This window comes from Peromyscus californicus, unplaced genomic scaffold, assembly GCF_007827085.1.
Source record: "Peromyscus californicus insignis strain IS unplaced genomic scaffold, ASM782708v3 Scaffold_13__1_contigs__length_99412109, whole genome shotgun sequence".
NCBI lineage: Eukaryota > Metazoa > Chordata > Mammalia > Rodentia > Cricetidae > Peromyscus > Peromyscus californicus.
This window is the reverse complement of record NW_026294424.1, coordinates 8,291,857-8,313,668: the sequence shown is the minus strand read 5'-3', so window position 1 is coordinate 8,313,668 and position 21,812 is coordinate 8,291,857. Positions and strand designations below refer to the sequence as shown.

Here is a 21,812-nt window from a genome sequence, read left to right as displayed (position 1 = left end):
ACCTGACACCATCTCCTCCTTCCTGAGCCCCAACAAATTACCCTGGGCTCCTGACCTCAGGCTGGGCTGAGGGCTGCTGAGCACCTGGAATGTCCCTGGCCCCTCCCTGCACCAGTCCAGCAGCCCCCTACCCCCACCCAGCTGCCCTAGCTCCACCCACAAGGAAGGGAAAGTCTCAGTCTGTGAGGCTGAGGATGTTCCCTTAGCCCTCTGGCCAGCCAAGGGGAGGAAAGTCCAGGGAAGGGACAGTCACGCTTGGCAGGAGCAGGGAAAGTGAATATTGTCACAATGCTGGGAATGGTACAAACCTGGGACCAGCTTGAGCCGCTACAAGACCATGGCAGAAGGCTAGGCGTCCATAGACTAACCTGAGAACCAGCTGTCACACACAGCCCAAAGCTACAGAGCAAGCGCCCTTCCAGACAGGGCGAGAGCTTGTAAAATGGCACATGCTTATGGTCCCTGAGTTAGGAGGCAGAGACAGGAGGATTGTTGGGACCAGCCTGGGATACTTAATGAGAACCTGTCTTAAATAAACAAAGAAAAATAAAGTAGAGAGATAGCCAAGCCCACGCTCCGCTTCCGCGTCTATGTGGGTAGGTGTGCACCACCCTAGGGTAAACGATCCGGGTCAAACCGCCACCTCTGGGGCTGGACGCTGTCCATCTCAGACACTGGAGGGAGCCGCTCCTTCATTTAAGTCTTGCACCCTGATAAAAGTGCCGCTTCCCACGTGGGGAGACCGGGGCTCTGGAGTTGAGTGCTCTCTCTGTGGGTGGTTGTTGGACAGGGCCTCAGCGCCTGCTGACCCCAGAGCTTGCCTCTTCACCCCTGACTGGAAATGTTTTTCCTGAGAAATAACTTGGAAAAGGTATGCTTCTAAAAGGCTTCCACTGGGGGCGGGGGGTGCCCAGTAGCTCAAGGTTAAAGTCCAGGAATGAGGAGGCAGAGCCTCGATGGTCACGCCCTGCTCCATCTTGCCCCTGCCGCTCATTCCCTGAGGCCTCCTGGGAGCCCCTAGCATGGCACCCATCTAGGGCCATTGAGGTCACCCATGAGCTGCAGGCTCTGTGGAGACCCCAGCTAAAGGACACAGAGAGCCCAGTGGCTTCCCTGCCTAGAGTCTGAGGGCTCTGGAGAACACATGGTCCCCTTCACCCAGCCTCTCAGAGTCCTGGGCCTGCCACTTGAGCGTCCTGTCTGTGGGTTTTGTCTCAGGAACTGGTGCTCCTACGTGGTGACCCGTACTGTCTCCTGCCATGTGCAGAATGGCACCTACCTCCAGCGAGTGCTGCAGAACTGCCCGTGGCCCATGGGCTGCCCTGGGAGCAGGTGAGTGGCACTGTGGTGGGGAGGGAATGCTGGCTCTTCAGGTTGGGGCACAGTGAAGGCCTGAGTGATCTCAGGAAGTCTGGGGGCCTCAGGATAGGTGAGACAAAGGCAGGCATTGTGTAGGGAGGAAACTTCAGGGCCTCTGCATGGAGGGATCGTTCTAGAGCCTAGAGCCGTGAGCAGCACAGTCCAGCCAGCAGTTGAAATCCAGACCCCATGGCCAGGGTGGGGAGTAAAGAACTAAAGCCAGGGATGGAGGTGGAAGATGATGTCACCAGGGCACCCAGGGCAGTGGGAAAGCTGGTGGAGGACTGTCTGAGCTGGGCCACCTGGCTTTTCTTTCAGCTACAGAACTGTGGTGAGGCCCACGTACAAAGTGATGTACAAGACAGTGACTGCCCGTGAATGGAGGTGCTGCCCTGGACACTCAGGGGTGACCTGTGAGGAAGGTAGGAATGCCTGGGACCTGGGACCTGGGACCTGGGACAGTTTGTGAAGTGCCTCCCATGCAGATGATGCCTTCTGTCCCCTCATGGCGACAGCTGGCCTCTAAGGGGCCCGGGAAATTTTCACATCTGCTGTGTCGTCTCCTTTTAATTTTGATATCTGTTGTGTCGCCCTCCTTTTAAGTTATGCGTCCCAAGTCTTTTCTTCTAACTTGTGTTAGCCAGCTTTCCGACGATATGACAAAATACTTCGTGCAATGCATTTACATAGCAAAAGGGTTTATTCTGCTTCACGTTTGGAGCTTCTAGCCCAAGACTGGTTGGCCTTAGGGCTTTGGGCCCACGGGCAAGACAAGACATCATGGCAGGAGTACATCTCATGGCTAATGCAGAAAAGGAGTGGATGTGGGTTCAGGTTCTAGTGCCCTGTATATGCACATTCTCAGTGGCCTAGAAGTCTCCTGCTGGGCCCACCTCCTTCAAAAAGAGTTTCTTGTAGCCACGGTTAGTCTTGAACTTCTTTTTTCTTTTTCTTTCTTTCTTTGTTTCTTTGTTTCTTTGTTTCTTTGTTTCTTTCTTTCTTTCTTTTTGTTTGTTTGTTTGTTTTTCAAGATAGGGTTTCTCTGTGTAGCTCTGGCTGTCCTGGAACTCGCTCTGTAGACCAGGTTGGCCTCGAACTCACAGAGATCTGCCTGCCTCTGCCTCCCAACTGCTGGGATTAAAGGTGTGAGCCACCACCACCCGGCTAGTCTTGAACTTTATGTAGCCAAGGATAACCTTGAACTTCTGATCCTCCTGCCTCCGCCTCTCGAGTGCTGGATTACAGGCGTGTCCCCGTGTCCCACCATACCCAGGTGTTTCATGCATGTGGGGCAGACATTCTACCGACCGAGCGAGCGACATCCCCAGCCCACAGACCCACCTTTCCAAGGGTAATCTGATAGTGCTACTCTGAGGACCACAGTCTGAACATCTCAGCCTCTGGGGACCTCCAGATGTTCACCATCCAAGCTCTGCACTGGGGGACCCCATCCAGATGTTCCCACAGGATATCAAAGCCTGAGCCATTCCTTTGAGCCAGCTAAGAAAGGACAGTGCTCCCCACCCTGCGGCAGGAGAGACTAAGACCCCACAAGCTCATGGGTGCTCAGAGCTACATGGCAGAGCTGGAGCTCAAACGCTCTGCCTGGTTCTGTTGTCTTGGGTCTTTGGGGTACACTCATGTGCAGAATGTGTCCCATCTAGGGGGACCCTTTTACACACTGTCCATCTGCATGTTCAGCTTGGGGTGGCTCAGTACTGGAGCCTGCAGCTCTCCCTGGGCCTTCCTGCCTCTTGTGCTCCAACCTGCTTTACTGCCTGGCTGAGCCCACAGCAGCAGATGTGAAAGAACTTCATTCCCAGGCATGGCCCTGGCGGGGATACAGTGGCCCAGAACCAACCTGAGACCCTGGCCTTAGAGAAGACCCTACAGCACAAGATTGTGTCCTGGGTCCCGAAACAGGGATATGAAAGTGGACCTCTGCACCAGGGGAGCTGAGTGAAGCCCCCCCCCCCCCCCCGCCCCGCCAACTCATGATGGAGAAACCGAGGGCAGAGAGATGGAGTTGTGGGCCCAGAGTCCATTGTGAATGGGGTAGGGCTCAGCGATAGGGTGCTTGCCTAGCATATACAAAGCCCTGGGTTCCAGCCCTAGCATGGAGCTGTCTGTAGAAGATTTGCAGTTCTGAGGCAGGGGTCTCGAGTGGAGCTGCAGAGAAATGGGGTGCATGCCCTAGATCAGGCACCCTGCTGGGGGAACCATGCAGTCAGTGGGAGGCTAGAAGCCTGGACCGGTGCCTCCCCCATCAGTGGAGAGAGTGGAAGGGTTCCAAGGGTAAAGAAAAGCCAGCTGCCAGGGTGCCGAGGAGACCACAGGGGTACTGTGGGCAAGTCCCAAGGTGTGGGAGCTCAGGTGAGGCCTTATCAGACAATGGCTACTGTGTCCTTGGGGCCTTGATGAGCAGGTGAGGGTAGAAGACATGTAGAGGCAGCTGCTGAGGCTGTGTGCCAGACCACTCCCAATGTCTACCACTCTCTCTGTGGGGCCTTCAAGTCCCAGCCTGGGCACAGGGTACCCAGGGCTTCCTGGCCAGGCCGGCTTCACCACCCACTCGCTGTGGAACCTTGAGCTCGGAACTCCCCAGGCGTTATACAAGAGCCCTGGCCTGGAGGACTGAGTCCATGCAGTGTGCCTGTTCAGAGTCAGGTGGGGAGAGGTGGTGGCACACACCTTTAACCCCAGCACTTGGGAGGCAGAGGCATTCGGATCTCTGAGTTCCAGACCAGCCAGGACTGCATAGTGAGAGCCTATCTCAAAACAAAACAAAAGCAGAGTGTGTGGGGGTCTTCAGTAATGGGCACCAGCCTGTCGGGTGCACTTACGGCAATCTAGGCTCCCCGTCTGAACCTCAGGGTCCGCACCCATGAGACAGTTGAGTTTGAGATTGGAGTCTGCTTTTCCAGGTGTTACTGGGGTGAGGTGGTGTGTCGGGCTTCGCGATGGCTGATGGGACAAGAGGGCTGTTCCCACCTACAAGGCCGAGGAGAACAGAAGCCCGATCCAAATGTTCTGGAAAACTGTTCTGGGAGTGGGGATGGGGGCGTGGGGACACTGCTGGCCCACCCTGGCCTCTGCCCTTCCTCTCACGGCTGGATTTAGGCCATGCTCACCCAGCTGCTTCCCCTGATGACGGCTGCTCCTGTGGCCATCCCATAGCTGTGACACGACCCACAGCTTCACCGCCAGCAGCAGCAGGGACTGGAGCAGCCACAAAGGAAAGGGAACGTTGCCGTTCCAGATTTTTTTCTAAGGGCAGGGGAGGGGACAATTGTGCCTGGCATCTTTCACACACTCCAGATAAATCTTTCTCTCCCCTCTGTGCTGGGGGCACCATGGTGACCCAGCAGGTACGGGGACCCATTTCCTCAGTCAGCGGCTCAGAAGTGAGTGGGATGGTGGGATGGGGGCGTTCATGCTGTGACAGTGAGTGAGGACAATCTCGGTCACTGCGCAGGACCACCAGTGGGGTCCCATGTTACACAGATGGGGATTATGAGGCTCAGAGAGGAGAAGGGACCAGCCTGGGGTCACACAGCATGTAAGAGCGAGGGTTGAGATTCACCCACCTTTTGGTCCTTTCCAGGCTTTGGGAGGAGGCAATATGGGTAAAAATGACCTGGCGCAGGCTCTGCCTGGCCACCTACTTGTGGAAACAATGGATGAGAAAGATCCAAGGCCAAAATATACTACACAGGCCGGGCAGGCAGAGAGCTGGCACAGTGCCCGGCTGGAAGTGGGGCAGAGTGTAGCGGTCACCTCTGGGCCAGTGCCTGAACCTGTGCAGAGCTGACTGGGGCCGCTGTCATCCCCTCCCTGCCCCTTCGCCCCGTGACTCTGCTGCAGGGCTCCCTGCAGACCTACTGTCCACCAGTCCCGTAGTCCAGATGATAAAAATAAGGCTCCCAGAGGGTGTGAGTTTTGCACAAGGTCACAGAGTATGTTAGTATTGTGACCAGGTTCTCTCCAGCAGCATCCTGTCTCAGCCCCTCCTGCCGTGACCCTGACAAGGGGAAGGGAAGCCACCAATTTCCTCCGTCATCACAGCGAGGCTCAGAGAGGGGAAAGCTGTGGGCCCATTCAAGCCAGGGCAGGTTGGCCCTGGAGTAAGGGCTGAGTTCTGCGACGGCACAAGGAGCATGGTCAGACAGGTGGGGTGCCGTGAGGCTGGTCTTAGCACCCCCAGATGGAAAGGTGGAGATGTTGGGGCTCACCCTCCTCTGTTCATGGGTTCCCAAAAGACATGTGGCGTCTCTTCCTTGGTTCACTGCCTTCCAATATGTATTTCTCTGCCCTACCTGGAACCCCCCCAGCCCTGTCCTCCATGGTGGGTACCAGAGATGGACATTGCTTGAGAACGAACAGCCCCAAGCCGGGCGGTGGTGGCGCATACCTTTAATCCCAGCACTCGGGAGGCAGAGGCAGGCGGATCTCTGTGAGTTTGAGGCCAGCTTGGTCTACAGTGGCAAGATCCAGAACAGGCTCCAAAAAAAAAAAAAAAAAAAAAAAGGAATGCACAGCCCCAAAGCCTCAGAGCAGATGTGAGACAGGTTGAGGCCTCACCCTTCCAGGGCCCCTCAGCTTCTCCACTCTCTAGGGAGGGCTGGGTACATCCCACGTATTTCTGTCTGTGCCAGCCAGGTGCCAGGTACAGAGCCAAGCCTCTGCTTTATGGGCTCAGAGTTCTGAAGGCTAACTATTGTGTCATCCCACCCATGTCTACCACCCATCCTCTCCCATTCCTGTCCAGAAGACTCAGCCAATCCCACCTCCACGCTAATCCACCAGGGCACTGCCCTCCCACATTCCCGTAACACCCAGCTTCACACGCACACACCCTTTACCCTGCGCTCCACTGGCCTTCTCCCTGCCCTATGGCCTTGGCAGTGGCTAGCTTATCTGCCTGTGGCCACCTTGGTGCTCCTAGGGAAGGCTAACTAAGCTGGCCCCCTGCCAACATGACTCCTTCAGCTCCAGTGCCTGGGATGCGCCTGGCGTAAAGTGAGCATGTAAAAATTGAATGAAACCTGCCCACCTTGAACAGGCCAGGAACACAGCAAGCTTTCCCAGAGGCCCCGTCGTTGGGCTGGAAGGTTCTTAGAGCTGAGAGCCCCAGCTCTGATCCTAAGCCCTGGCTTAGGCCACTGGCTGGTCATCCACAAATATTTACATTTACAAAGTAAATTCACACAGGAGACATGACCTAGCTAGGAAGACTGTGGCCACGTGGTCGGTGTGGTCACGAAGCCACATGGGCCTGGGAGGTTGGATGTGAACAATCCCCTCCCCTGGCTCTGCTCTTTAGCAGGAAAACTCACAGAGTTGAGGGAGCCCAGAGACCCCCCCCCCAAACTGCTTCCATCCTCATTTCCAGTTTGGGGAAGGCTCGGAACCCAGCCCAGCCCACCTTGGCCTGCTGCCTTGGGCCTTGGTGCTCCTCTGTGCACTGGTCTATGGAAGGACACTTGGCACAGGAAGGGAGGCAGCTTTGGGGGACACAGGGCTAGAACCTGCAGAGCACACCAGCCTTGTAGGGGTCAGCACACTGAACTATGAGCACGTCAGCAGGGCTTTGGCACTGATGGGTGACCTGGTCTGTTTAGGGGGACTTCCTGGAGAAGGTGACATAGAAACCATAGCTGTAGGAATTGGGGCAGGGGAGGTCTCCATGTAGATAGCTGGGGACCTCCTAGCAAGTGGGAAGTGGCCCAGAGTGGTACCTGTGAAGGCCAGCCTTCAGGGCCTTTGTAAGACACAATAAAGACGGGTCTCAACCGTGAGCCTGCTTTAGGGTCTCTGGCTAACACCAATGGGAGGGATGGAATGTCTTAACCACAGCAGGCCATGCCCCAGCCCACAGCATCTTTACTAAGCTGTGAACATTAAAGGCCCTCTTACAGTGGGACATGTCTCCAAAAGTATTTTTATCTGTTCTTCGGAGCTTTGGGAGGTTTGCCTGATTTCTGTGAATCCTGAATGAAAGCTCAATATTTTCTAGTCCTTTTTGAGTTTTATCGTTTCCTTAAACTTTTTTTCTCTGCTTTGTAGCTAGGTGTCTTAGTTAGGGTTGGTTTTGTTTTGTTTTATTTTTTTCGAGACAGGGTTTCTGTGTAGCTTTGCGCCTTTCCTGGAACTCGCTTTGGAGACCAGGCTGGCCTCGAACTCACAGAGATCCTTCTGCCTCTGCCTCCCGAGTGCTGGGATTTAAGGCGTGCGCCACCACCGCCCAGCTTAGTTAGGGTTTCTATTGCTGTGAAGAGGCACCAGGACCACAGCAACTCTTAATAATGAAACCATTTCACTGGAGTGGCTCACTTACAGTTTCGGAGGTTCAGTCCATTATCATCATGGTGGGGAGCATGGCGGTGTGCAGACAGACATGGTGCTGGGGTAGTAGCTGAGAGTCCCACATCTTGCAGGCAACAGGAAGTCGACTGAGACAGTGGGCAGTATCCTGAGCATAGGAAACCTCAAAGCCTGTCCCCAAAGCGACACACTTCCTCTAGCAAGGCCATACTCCTAATAATGCCACGCCCTATGAGATTATGGGGGCCAATTACATTCAAACTACCACACTAGGGATGGGACCCAGGGCCTGTGCTAGGCCAGTAGCCCATCACTGAACTAACCACACCCCTAGCCTTATACTCAAACTTTTTTTTTCTTTTAGATTTACTTATTTTTATGGGTTTCCCCCCGCCCTCCTGCATGTGTGTATATGCACCAGATTTCCTGGAGCTGGAGTCACAGATGGTTGTGAGCCATCATGTGGGTGCTGGGAACTGAACCTGGGTCTTCTGCAAGAACAAATGCTCTTAGCCCCTGAGCATCTCTCCAGCTCCAAAACACCTTTTTAAAAACAAATTTTATAATCGTGTGTGTGTGTGTGTGTGTGTGTGTGTGTGTGTATGTGCACACACCTGTGTGCACATTTGCACATGTGAATGTAGGTATCCAAAGAGAGCAGAAAATGGTGTTAGATCCCTGGAGCTGGAGTTACAGGAGGTTGTGAGCCAAACAATGTGGATGCTGGGAACCGAACTGGAGTCCTCTGAAAGAATAGTGGATGCTGGGAACCGAACTGGAGTCCTCTGAAAGAATAGTGAGTGCTCTTAACCACAGAGCCAATCTCTCCAGCCTCACCTAAACATTTTTGAGACCAAGTCGCTCTGTAGACCAGGCTGGCCTTGAACTCACAGAGACCCACCTGCCTCTGCCTCCTGAGTGTTGGGGTTACGGGTGTGTGCCACCATGTCCAAGTAAACTTCCTTTGCTAATTGAAAGTGCATGTACATATGTGTGTATACATGCATATATGTGTATGCATATATATGTACACATATGTATATATGTGTGTACATATATGTGGATATGTGTTTAAATTGTGTATGTGTGTACAAGTGTGTGAGCATGTGTGTACATGTACATGTGTGTGTGTGTGTGTACACATGCGTGGGCAAGCACATATGTATACATATGGAGGCTGGAGCTTGATATTGGGTGTCTTCCTCGCGCTCTCTTTCCTTTCTTTTGAGGCAGGGTCTGCCACTGGCCCTGCAGCTCACCGATTCAGCTAGCCTGGCTGGCGTGTAAGCCTTAAGGATCCTCCTCCTTCCTATCTCCACCCCCCAGCACTGGGATCAGGCGTGTACTACCACACACGGCTTTTACACGGGTGCTAAGGACTGAACTCAGGTCCCACGCTTGCACACGGCACTTTATCAACGGAGCCGTCTCCCCAGCCCCTCTGTTCATGGTTCTGGTTCTTTATGGCTCTTGGCCAAATGTCCCAAACCAAACTGTTTGGAAAATGATTTCCAGCCACAGGTCCGCTGGTCAGTCACTCAGGGACACCCCGGGTACCTGTCCTCGGCGCAGCTGCATCCATCACCTGCAGTGTTTGGTTGTGCTTGCTGGAGCTTATCTTTGCTAGCCCGAGGTAGGAGTGTGCTCACAGACAAAGGTTTTGTCACGGTGCTTGCAGTCCTGCAGGGCTCCCAGGATGTTCCTTGGCAGGTACAAGACAGACAAGGTCCTTGTCCTGGTGGGCGGGAGCTGGAGTCAAGGGACAGACAAGTGGTGGTCCTCTGGGGAACTGCTCCAGTCAGTCCATCTTTGAGGGTATGCACACACAGAGTGCTGTGGGCAGAAAAGCTGTGGCGGTGCACACCTCTATACTAATGCTAGGGAGGCTGAGGCAGGGGGATTGTAAGTTTGAGGCCAGCCTGGGCTACATAGGAGACCCTTCTCTAAAATCAAGAACTGATGCTAGGCATGGTGATACCTGTGATCACAACACCTGGGAGCTAGGCATGGTGACACCTGTAATCACAACACCTGGGAGCTAGGCATGGTGACATCTGTAATCACAACACCTGGGAACTAGGCATGGTGACATCTGTAATCACAACACCTGGGAGCTAGGCATGGTGACACACACCTGTGATCACAACACCTGGGAGCTAGGCATGGTGACACACACCTGTAATCACAACACCTGGGAGCTAGGCATGGTGGCACATACCTGTGATCATGACACCTGGGAGCTAGGCATGGTGACACCTGTGATCACAACACCTGGGAGCTAGGCATGGTGACACCTGTGATGGTGACACCTGTGATCACGACACCTGGGAGCTAGGCATGGTGACACACACCTGTAATCACGACACCTGGGAGCTAGGCATGGTGGCACACACCTGTAATCACGACACCTGGGAGCTAGGCATGGTGGCACACACCTGTAATCACGACACCTGGGAGCTAGGCATGGTGACACATACCTGTGATCACAACACCTGGGAGCTAGGCATGGTGACACACACCTGTAATCACGACACCTGGGAGCTAGGCATGGTGGCACACACCTGTAATCACGACACCTGGGAGGCAGAGGCAGAAGGATCACAAATTCAAACTCATCCTTGACCACACAGTGAGTGCTAGGTCAGCCTGGGCTCTATGAGACAAAACTCCCCGCCCTAAAAAGGGGGGGGGGCGGATTAAAAGACAGACTGGTGCTGCTTTGGATCAGTTTTTTGCAAAGAATAAAAAGGTGGCATTTTACACTCTCACCTGGGACAAAAAGCTAAAGGACTGCGATGGGGTTTGTCTCCTGCTGGACGCGGGCCTTTCCTGCCGGGTAGAGCGGCAGAGTCCCACCTTGTCGTCAGCTCTGCTGGGCTTCCCTGAAGACCTGAGGGAGGACCATGAGTAAGTCACTTCATCCCTCTTCCTTGGTTTCCCCAAGAGGAAAGCAGGGAGGGGTCTGTTCCACTTGCTCTTCCTGGGACCTGAGGAGGATGCCTGCTTCCTCGTCTGTTAGAACCATGTGGTCCTAGTTTGCAGTGGTAAAACCAAAACAAGACATATGGGGGTGCCTGGGATGTGCAGAGCTGTGTGTGTGCTGCTGTGGCTGTCTCTTCTAGAACTGTGCTGAGCCATGCAATGCACTGGGCACAAGGCCTGCTTCACGGTGGAATCTACTCTCTTCAGGCACCCCCATCTTGGCCACTGTCCTGGGCTGCAAGCCCCCACTCTTGTATCCTGTACAAGACTCTTACCCCCTGTACCTGAGCAAGTTACAGGTCCCTGGGACTCTTAAAGAAATTGCCCAGCCTGAGCAAAAATCCCATGTGCACATTGGGACCCGGAGCAGAGCCAGGCAGCCTCCCTGCCGGGGGCTGGCCAGAGAGACCCGTCTGGTTTGGATTGCCGGCGCCTCTCACTCCCTGTCTCAACCCACAGCCCATGTCCAAGCAGCCAGGCTGGTGCCTTATTTGGGTCTTGTCTCCCCCCCAGGATGACACTTCATGGCCTTAAAAGGCAGGCACAGGGGGCTGAGGAGGGCAGTTACCACTGTTGGCTGGAGAGGCCCTCCAGCTGCGCCTTCCGTCCTTGGCTTGGCCAGCCGGTCCCTCCAGCTGTGTGGAAAACCAGGCCCACGAAACCAGAGCAGCCAGGCTGGATAATCCTCCTGGGTGCGGAGGGGGCAGACTCCTGGAACAGGCAGCCAGCCTCTCTCTGGCTTTCATTTGAACATATCACTTTGGTCTTTTCTCACTCAGTGGGGTATGGAGAGCAAGCTCAATCATTTATTGAGCATCTACTGTGTACCTGAGCCCTGTCTATGTCCAGTAGACCCGTGCGCACGTCACCCTCTCCTGGCCTTGCCAGACAAGAACAGAGGCCTTACTGTTGCAGGTCAGAGGGGACAGATCCCACAGATCAGTAAGTAGAGGAGCTGAGTTTGTCCGTTAGCTCTGCCACTGGCTGGGCTCCGTGGGGAAGCCTTCAGCTTATGTGTGGCCCCTACAGGGGGCCGGGCCCTTTCACCAGCCCGTCAAGGAGTCAACCTTCTTTAGTCCTGCCTCCTTATTGCTGGGTGGCCCAGGGAAGTTACCCCACCTCCCTGTGCCTCTCTGTGCGTTAAGGGGAGCAGAGATCCCCGCTAGGGCAACAGCATGAACGACTGTCTAGCTGGGCAGGGCTGGCTCAGGTCAGCAGACCCTTAGCCCACTTCCCTCCATTGCAGGCTCCCCTGGCGTCCTGGAGCCTACATGGTCAGGAAGCACCATGCGGCGGATGGCAGTGCGGCCCACAGCATTCTCAGGTGGGTCCTGGGGCAGCCTCTTGGGGATCTCTGGACCGGAGGAGATCTAGGGTGGACCCAGGGCAGTGTGTGGTAATTGTCCCTGGAAGTCTTCTGGGTCCAGAAGTAGAGGATGAAGGGTAACACTTCTCTACCTCAGCCCCTGGACAGAGAGCCTCAAGGCAGAGGACGTACCCAGAGGGGAGTCACGCTGAGACCTGTGACCCCTAGGTTTTTATACTTAGAGCCCAACACCCCAGTTTCCTCTCTGTACTGGGGAGCCGGAGGCTTCAGCCAGATGCTTTCAAACCTCACAGCTGCCCACAACACTACTCTTATGAGCAGGAAACCGAGAGTCAATTGAAGCCTTACCCTGCCCAGGGTGCCATAGCCAGGAGTGGGCAGCCCTGGGTCTGGCTCCTCTGAGCTGTGTTGGGGGTTACTGTTCTGGGCACTCACTGCATCTTGTCACAAACTCAGGTGCCTCCTGTGTGGCATTTGTGTCACACACAGGGCTACAGTGAGGACCAGGGCTGCCAGTTTGTACATGCCTCATAAAAAAAAAAAAAGGTCAGAAAAGCTGGAGTGTGATTCTGTGATACGGCCAGACAATGGTACCTGTGAGGCCAGTAGCATCCCAACTGTGGTCTGTTGGTCCCTAGAGCTGGTGGGCCCAGGCTCCACCCCTGCCCGGTAGGAAACAACAGGGTTTCCTGCCTGTGGTTTCTGGAGTTGGTGTTTGAAGGCTGAGACCATCAGAACCAGGGCCCCGGAGCCTGCACTGGGAGGAAGGGTCCTCTCTGGAGGCTCTGGAATGGAAGGAACCCTGAGGAGTGATGCCCACCCAGGCTGCAGTGACCCTGCAGCCCAGCCCACACTGCTCCCCATAGATTAGGGTCATTAGTACCTGTCCCCCAAGGGTGAGAACTCTAAGGGGATGTAGGAGTTCTAGCCTTAGCCTCAGCCTTCCTCCTCCCCACAGGTTGTCTCAACTGCAGCAGAGTGTCTGAGCTGACCGAGAGGCTGAAGGCGCTGGAGGCCAAGGTGGGTGAGCAGCTCCCCTCTCGCCCTAGGCCTTGGAGACCTTGGCCTCCCCCACTCCTTCCTGCACCCCCGTGCCCATCCTCTGAGCGTCCATGCTCGGGTAGACTGCTTTCCACAGGCATGGCCCAGCCCCTGCCTGATGTCCATCCAGCTCTTTGTCCTCTGCTCCTCAGTTGCCATCCCTATGAACTGCTGCACAGCCCTACAGCCCGGTGCGCCGTCCCTCCAGGAGGCTGTAAAGCCCCCTGCCATGAGGCCCAGTTTCAGGCAGATAACACATCCCCCAGCACAATGACAGACCCTGCCTGCCTCTAACCTTTGCCCCTTATCCTGCCCCTCCATGCCATTATACATAAATAAAAATGCCCGTTACACATCTCACGTTATCTCAAGATAAAAAGCGTTCAAAGGTTACATACAACATAAGACAGTTAAACATGATCCTGAACGTAGGGTCAGGAAAACTCAGAAATCCAGAAAACCGTTTGCAGAGACTACCTGTGTCCCAGAGAGAAAACTGAGACAGGATCTCACCATGTAGCCCTGACTGACCGGGAACTCACTATATAGACTACACTGGCCTCCTACTCAGAGGTCTACCTATCTTTGTTTGTTCATTCATTTGTTTATTGTATGTGTGTGGGGTTCTCTCCATCCGGCACGTGGGTGCTAGGAAGCAAACTCAAGTCATCAAGTTCAGTGGCAGGACCTTTACTCCGAGTCCCCTCACCAGCCCCCTCTCTTCTTTTGAGAGAGGGTCTCGCCTATGCCAGGCTGGCTTCAAGCTGGCTGCAGAGCTGAGGATGACCTCCTGCCACACCTGCTCCGTGCTAGGATTACAGGTGTGCACTGTTTATGTGGTGCACTATTTATTTATGTGGTTTATGTGGTGCTAGGATCAAGTCCAGGGCTTTGTGCAAGCTAGCCACGCCCTTCACCTGTGCACTATAAGACCACCTGTTCTCTTTCCCTTTTCTTTCCTTTTCAAATAGTATTGTCTTAATTAGGGTTCTGTTGCTGTGAAGAGACACCACGGCTACAGCAACTCTTATAAAGAAAACATTTAATTGAGGTGGCGGCCTACAGTTTTAGAGGTTTAGTCCATTATCATCATGGCATGGAGCATGGTGGCGTGCAGGCAGACATGGTGCTGGAGCAGGAGCTGAGAGTTCTTACATCTTGACTCACAGGCAACAGGAAGTGGTCTAAAACACTGGGCGCTATCTTGAGCATATATGGGACCTCAAAGTCCCCTCCACAGTGACATACTTCCTCCAACAAGACCACACCTCCTAATAGTGCCACTCCGTTTGTGGGCCCATTTTCTTTCAAACCACCACAGGTGTATTGCTGTGTAGTGCAGGCTGGTCTTGAACTCTAGATCTCCCTGTCTCTGCCCTCTTAGTAATTGGGACTGCAGCCATAAGCTGCCACCTTTTGTGTATGGTGGGCATGTGAGAGTGCTGTAGTGTGTGTGTGTGTGTGTGTGTGTGTGTGTGTGTGTGTGTGTGTGTGTGTGTGTCAAAGGACACTTTGGGGGTGTTCTTTTCTTCTACTATGTGGGTCCCTGGAATTGCACTGAGGTTATTAGGGCTGGCTGTAGGAACTTTTGCCTGCTGAGCCATCTCACTGGCTCTAAGCTACCACTTCTTTTGTTTTGTTTTTTTTGGGACAGGGTTCCTCTGTGTAGCCCTGGCTGTTGTGGAACTAGCTCCGTAGACCAGGCTGGCCTCAAACTCACAGAAATCTGCCTGCCTCTGCCTCCCAGTGCTGGGATTAAAGGTGTACACCACTGCCACCCGGCAGCTACCACTTTTTAGTCATCTTTTTTCTTCCAGTGTTTCCGGACATGCGTAGACACACACTGTCTTCTTGCTCTGCTCTAACCCTCCTCTGGGAACTTGTCCTGATCAGATGTGAGGAAGTTTAATAAAGTGTTAACTGCCATAGGGAAATCTGGAAGCCAGATCCCTGAAGGAGAAGGAGCAGTTACATAATTACAGACCATGTGCTGTGAGGACAGACCACCGTCTTTTCCTGACCCTTGGTCAGGAGCTTGGCATACTTGCAGAATCTTCTTCTTTGCCCTAGGCTCTAATGTGGGTGTGGGGTGTCAGGCCCTCCCAGTTTCCCCTGCAAAATCACAGTGGTACAGCACTTGCTTGGCATGTGGGAGGCAGTATGCCAGTCTTCAGCATGCATGCACACACGCGCTCTCTCTCTCTCTCTCTCTCTCTCTCTCTCTCTCTCTCTCTCTCTCTCTCTCACACACACACACACACACACACACACACACACACACACAGAGCTCCTCCCAACCCGCTGTGGAACTTTAACAGAAGCAGCATACTCTTATGGCCAGCAGATCCCATGATCACGGAGCTCAACTTGGGTGGCAGGGGCAGTGCGGAATGACTGTTTCACGGTGCATATGATCAATGGTGACACTTGTAATGACATTCTGGGCCCAAGGTCTCCACTCTGCTGGCTTCTTGGGCCTCCCGACCCCCCAAGGCCAAGGCTGGACTATCCCTAGTGAGTTCCTGGCGCCCGAGCCGTCTCTGTCTTCCTCCACAGGTGGCTGTTCTGAGTGTCACAGAGCAGACAGTGTCCTCGATCCCAGCTCCCCCTGAGGACTCTGCCCTGCTTTGGGGATCCCCAGCTACCCAGGGCAGCCCTGGAGGTGGAGACCTGCAGGGTAAGAGGCAAAGCAGGGTACATACCCCCATGCGATAGTTCAAGTGGAAGATGCCCCGTCTGACCCCTCAGGGCCGGCCTTCGTCCTCTCAGCTCTCCAGTGGACCGGACTGGAAGTACCTGAACTCCTGAGCACTGGAGTCCGGGCAGCAAACAGTTCCAATTCAGGGAGGAGGGTCTGGGATCTTCCCTCCCAGGCCCAGCAGGGATGCTGATGCCTGCTTAACTGCTCCAGGGTTTACTAGGAGCCAGTGGGAACGGGAGGGGGTGCACAACTACCTCAGGATAGTCAGGGCTGTCTGAGGGACCAGCTCGGGTGGGGGTCAAATGCAACCCCAGAGCTGCCAAGTTCATGTTCTTTACTCTGCAGACAGAGTTGATCCTTGGGAGCTGCCTGGGCCCACGGGCCCCAAGGGGGACACTGGCAGCCAGGGCTCAGTGAGGATGAGAGGCCCACCAGGTACGTGCCCACGGGGCTGCCTTCCAAGCTTCTTTTTTGTTTTGTATTGTATTGTATTGTTGTATTGTATTGTATTGGTTGGTTGGATGTTTGTTTGTTTGCTTGTTGTTGTTGCTGTTGTTGTTTGCTGTTGCTTTCGTTGTTTGAGACGGGGTCTCCCTATGCAGCTTTGGCTGGCCTGGAGCTTGCTATGTAGACCAGGCTGGACTTGAACTCATGGAGATCCACCTTTCTCGGCTTCCCAAGTGGTAGGATTAAAGGCGTGTGCCCCCACAGCTGGCTCTCTTCAGCTTTTTTAGGCATGCCTCCTGCCAGGGGACGCAGAGGATGCTTTCATTGGCATAGTCAAGGTGGACAGGCCCGGTCCACTTACCGGGCCTTTGCTCACCAGCCCTGCAGTGGTGCCCGTTCATGCCTGGGCTGTGAAACTGTCTTGGTCCACTTGGCTCAGGCACTCCCTTCAGCAGACCCTGAACTGGGCACTGGGTGGGACCAGCCCAGTCTTTGCCTCCAGGATGGGGGATAGCTAGGCCAATGAGAAACAACGGTGCCTGACCCCTCTGACCAGGTTCTGTGGAGTACTCTGAGAGGTCTGGGAGCCCTATAGAAGGAAGCCCAGAACAGCTTGGCTGAGCTCGAGGGCACGATACTGTGTTCTTCCCTGTAACAGATGGCACTTCGGAGCCTTTGGAACCTGCTGCCCCAGACTTCTTTGTCCCTGACTACCCTATGCCCACCAATCCCTGTTCTTAACCGCAGGTCCACAGGGACCCCCAGGACGCCCTGGCCAGACCGGGGCTTCAGGCATCCCTGGAGAGATGGGCCCTCCAGGCCCTCCAGGCCCTCCTGGGCCCCCAGGACCTCCAGCCCCTGCTGGGCCACCCCATGCCCACATCTCCCTACATGGTAAGTCCTCCCTGGGGTCCCGGTGGGTTGAGGCGGGGTAACTGAAGTAGCCATAACCCTGGTACCTGTTACCATCTATCATGTGACATCTATCATGTGACAGCGTGGGCCGGGCTTGTCACCCTGTTGTTCAGCAGGTGCTGCCAATCACAAAGGAAGGTCACGTGCCACGTCCACACCCCGGGGAGAGGGGGAGGGGTTTCCCACCACACGCTCAGAAACACCTGGCATTAGACCCTCCCCGTGCCTCTGAGCTGGCTGCAGTCCAGCACTCAGAGTGCCGGGGAGCTCACCATCTAACTCAAGACGTGAGCTCTGAGCTCCCAAGGCCACAGCCCTAGTCCTGTTGTTCAGGGTGGCTCCAGTCCCCTCCCCCAGCCGAGCACCAGCATGGATCCCAGGCATCTCCTGCAGGTAGCCGGGCCTGACCTACCCATGGCCTGACCCACCCACACGCTGCCGGAGATTGGAGCGGTTGGAGAGCACAGTGGCAATTTCAACCTCAACCGCATTGTTTTTATTTATAGTGCTTTTTTTTAAAGATTTATTTGTTTATTATGTATACATGTTCTGCTTGCATGTATCCCTTTAGGCCAAAAGAGGGAGCCAGATCTCGTTACAGATGGTTGTGAGCCACCATGTGGTTGCTGGGAATTGAACTCAGGACCTCTGGAAGAACAGCCAGTGCTCTTAACCTCTGAGCCATCTCTCCAGCCCCTATTTATAGTTTTTTAAGACAGGGTTTCTCTGTGTAGCTTTGGAGCCTGTCCTGGTACTCACTTTGTAGCCCAGGCTGTCCTCCAACACACAGAGATCCACCTGCCACTGCCTCCCGAGTGCTGGGATTAAAGGTGTGCGCCCCCACCGCCCGGCTCCCATCTTTGGTGAGTGACTGGGTACCATTCCTTATTCATTTTCTCACCTCATCATTTATTCCGTCCCATCTTTCTTGGTTTTGCTCCTAGCCTTAGTGTCCTTGTTTGTACTGTGCCGATGGCCACAGTGCCTCCCCCCCCCCGGGGGGGGGGGCAGAAATGATCCTCAGTGCATAGCCACCTGAAACACGGTAGACAGTTGGTGAAAGGCTGCTTTCATTCTGATGCTCATCGACAAGGGACGGTACGGGGTCACTATCTAGACTGTGGCAGGGTTAGAGCCAAGGTTCCCTTCCTCTCTGTACCTGGCAGCGGGTACCAGTGACCCTGTCTGTGCTGCAGGCTGTCCCATAGGGCAGCCAGAGCCAAGGCGGCAGAGGTGGCAGGCGGTGACTGACTGTGCCTCTCTCCCAGCTCCACTCACTCTCTTTCCCTTGCCAGGAGATCCATTACTGTCTAATACCTTCACCGAGACTGGCAGCCACTGGCCCCAAGGACCCACTGGGCCCCCAGGCCCTCCGGGCCCCCCAGGGCCCATGGGTAAGTTGAGTCCAGCCTGGGGTAACGGTAGGGGTTGATAGGAAGCAGCAGCACTGAGCCGTGGCCAGCGGGTGGGGAACTTCTTAGCCTCATGGTCTATTCCGTTCCTGAAGACACTCTGTTTTGTTCAGGTCCTCCTGGACTTCCTGGCCCTGCGGGTGCCCCTGGGAGTCCTGGACACATGGTAAGTCATTATCCAAGTTCTACCACCCATGCGTAACTCCATTCACCCATCTGTTCATCCGTCCATTCAGTAAGTACTTTGATATGCAAAGTGCTTTCCATAAATCTTCTTAACTCAATTCACCCAACAAGAAGCATCATTATCCCTTGAGGCGGTGAAAAGGGGGATTCTTCAGGCTGCAGCCGGCACATGGGGTGGGGACGTCTGACCTGCCTGCTATGCGCTGGGCATGCGATGAGGCCTGGGCCAAGCTGGGGCTCCCTCCCTATTCCCTTTACCCCACCTCCTGTCCTACCTACCCCAGCACAAGGCTGAGGCCCTGTCTTGTTGTTCAGGGAACCCCAGGCCCTTCTGGACCCAAAGGAAGCTCTGGCCCCCCGGGGGAGAAGGGTGAGAGGGTGAGTACACTGATGACCTTACGTGGGGGATTCTGGGGAGTCTCAGGGGTCCGAGACGGTAGCTCTCACCAGCTAACTTAATTCTGTTCCCTCCTCTTATATAGGGACTGCCTGGGGAACCTGGCCCCCAAGGGCTAATGGGGTTGCAGGTAAGTGATGCAATCTCCCCCCTACCCACCTCTCCAGGATCCCATCATTCTAGGTTCCTGAACCTGGAGCACCTGACCCCCTGTGTGATTCAGAAAAGCTCCCCTTCATTGCGAGGACCCATCATCCATCCTTTTCAACCTGTCTGACTGTGGCTCTGTATCCATTTCTTTCTCTACATGCCTCTGTCTCTTTGACTCTGTCTTTCTCTTTGGTGGTGGTGTTTTCTTTTTTAGTTTTCCAAGACAGGGTTTCTCTGTGTAGTCCTTGCTGTCCTGGATCTCGCTCTGTAGACCAGGCTGGCCTCAAACTCATAGAGATCCTCCTGCCTCTGGCCCCTGAGTGCTGGGATTAAAGACGTGTGCCACTACCGCCCGGCTTATATTTCTCTTTTTCATTCTCCATCTCTTTTTTTTTTTTTTTTTTTTTTTTGGTTTTTCGAGACAGGGTTTCTCTGTGTAGCTTTGCGCCTTTCCTGGATCTTGCTCTGTAGACCAGGCTGGCCTCGAACTCACAGAGATCCGCCTGCCTCTGCCTCCCGAGTGCTGGGATTAAAGGCGCATTCTCCATCTCTTAATGTAGATTTGTCCTTTTCTCCCTTTAATGTAGCCAATTTTTGCTTTATGTGTTTTGAATCTTTGTTATTAAGCAGATACATGTTCAGGATTTCAGCGCTGCCTCTGCCTTTGTGGAATGAATATTCATATCTCTAGAACACTCATCTTGGATTCTGCTTTGTTGGCTATTAGAGGAACCACACCAGTGCTGTAATGCTTGCTGTCTGTGTATGTCGGTGCCAGCGTATTTAAAGCACATCTCTTGTAAATAACACGAGCCTTGCATTTTTCAGAGTCTGCCGTTTAGTTCATTGATATTTTCATCATCTGTATAATTATCATCAGGGTTCTGTTTAAGTCAGCCATCTGCAGTTGGTGTCTGTTTATCTGCTCTTTTCCCTGTTCCTTTTCTTGCCTTCTTCTGTAGTTAGTTATCGATCCGCTTCTGAGCCACGTCCTCACTCGCCTTCCTCAGGATAGAGCACTTTGGGGTCCATTGCGCCCACTGATAGCTTTTTACCAGTCCCCCCCTTTTTTTGGCAATCCCTATTTCTGTTGGTTTTTTCACAGTTGCTAAGAACAACATTGTCCTTCCTTCCTCACGTCACATGATTAACTTATGCTTCAGTGTTAAAGCAGTTGTGTGTGTGTGTGTGTGTGTGTGTGTGTCACAGACTCGTGTAGGTGCATTGAATGTGTGTTCCATTTCCATCCTCTCCTGTGCTGTCGCTGCTCTGTATTCTACTTCTGCATTTGCTATAAGCCCCCCAACACTGTTTTGAGAGTGCTGAGAATTGACCCAGAGCATTGAGCAGATCCGCTAGCAAGTGATCTATCAGGAAGCTACATCCTCAGACCCATATCGTCGTCGTCGTCATCATCACTTTAAAGTCAGCTGGCATTAAAAACAAAATAAGGCCGGGCGGTGGTGGTGCATGCATTTAATCCCAGCACTCAGGAGGCAGAGCAGGCACATCTCTGTGAGTTTGAGGCCAGCCTGGTCTACAGAGTGAGTTCCAGGACAGCCAAGGCTACACAGAGAAACCCTGTCTTCAAAACAAAACAAAACAAAACAAAACAAAACACAAATTTAGACACTGCACACTCTGCAGCTATAGTTTGAAAAATTGTGGTTTGAAAATATTACCAAAAACAAAAAAAAAAAATCCCTGAGCCCATATTGACCATGTACGGATTTTTAAAATCATTATTCATTTTTTTCTGGTTACTAGGGATCAAATCCAGAGCCTTGCACATGCTACGAAAGCACTCTTATCACTGTATTACATCCCTAACCTCTTTTTTATTAAGATTTATTTTTATTTTTGTGTATCTCTGTGTGAGTGTATCCCATTGGTGGTGGGGGGATCCTTTGAGGTCAGAAGAGGGTGTCATATGTCCTGGAGATGGGGGTACAGGTAGCTGTGAGCCACCCAACATGGGTACTGAGACCTGAACTCAGGACCTCTGGAAGAGTAGCAAGTGCTCTTAACCACTGAGCCATCTCTGCACCCCCACTCTACCCCCATTTTGAGACAGGGTCTGACTAAATTGCTTATACAGGCCCAGGTTCAAGAGCTTGTAATCTTCCTGCTTCTGCCCTTGAGTAGCAAGGATTCCACACCTGTGCCATCAGGCTCGGTTCTTATTAGTTCTTAAGCGGTACAGTAGCAACTGTTACAGAACATTTACATTGGTATCCTAAAGGAGCTAGAGGCAGATGAACTCTTCTCTATACACCTACAGGTTCCATACAAAGACTAAGCCTTTTATTGGGGGATTTGAACACCTGTGGATTTTGGTACCCACAGGAGAATGAATTCCACACGAACACAGAGGGATGGCTTGTAGTTCTAAATTTGCTGATCATGTATCATTTCTTTTTTTCTTTTTCTTTTTCTTTTTTTTTTTTTTTTTTTGGAGCTGGGATTACAGCCTTGTACCACCAAGGTTTTTTAAAATTAATTTGTTTTGTGTGCATAAATGTTTCTCCTGACTGCACGTCTGTGCACCCTGTGCCTGTGGAGGTCAGAGGA

The 21,812-nt window shown here is 53.4% G+C and overlaps 1 protein-coding gene across 13 annotated transcripts in view; it reads left to right on the top strand.

The window, feature by feature from the left end:
• Nucleotides 1-21,812, top strand: part of Emid1 (EMI domain containing 1) — a 44,598-nt gene that overhangs the window by 6,200 nt on the left and 16,586 nt on the right. For 10 of the 13 annotated variants that reach the window (XM_052736395.1, XM_052736396.1, XM_052736397.1 and 7 more), the window contains exons 2-12: nucleotides 1,219-1,332; nucleotides 1,678-1,781; nucleotides 11,912-11,989; nucleotides 12,951-13,012; nucleotides 15,590-15,710; nucleotides 16,080-16,169; nucleotides 16,929-17,075; nucleotides 18,392-18,490; nucleotides 18,622-18,674; nucleotides 19,010-19,072; nucleotides 19,177-19,221. In XM_052736395.1, the coding sequence (XP_052592355.1) occupies nucleotides 1,219-1,332; nucleotides 1,678-1,781; nucleotides 11,912-11,989; nucleotides 12,951-13,012; nucleotides 15,590-15,710; nucleotides 16,080-16,169; nucleotides 16,929-17,075; nucleotides 18,392-18,490; nucleotides 18,622-18,674; nucleotides 19,010-19,072; nucleotides 19,177-19,221 (976 nt within the window). Of the gene's footprint in view, nucleotides 1-1,218; nucleotides 1,333-1,677; nucleotides 1,782-11,444; nucleotides 11,581-11,911; nucleotides 11,990-12,950; nucleotides 13,013-15,589; nucleotides 15,711-16,079; nucleotides 16,170-16,928; nucleotides 17,076-18,391; nucleotides 18,491-18,621; nucleotides 18,675-19,009; nucleotides 19,073-19,176; nucleotides 19,222-19,868; nucleotides 20,763-21,812 lie in introns of those variants that run through there. The other 3 variants (XM_052736406.1, XM_052736399.1, XM_052736404.1) reach the window with 3 other exon arrangements.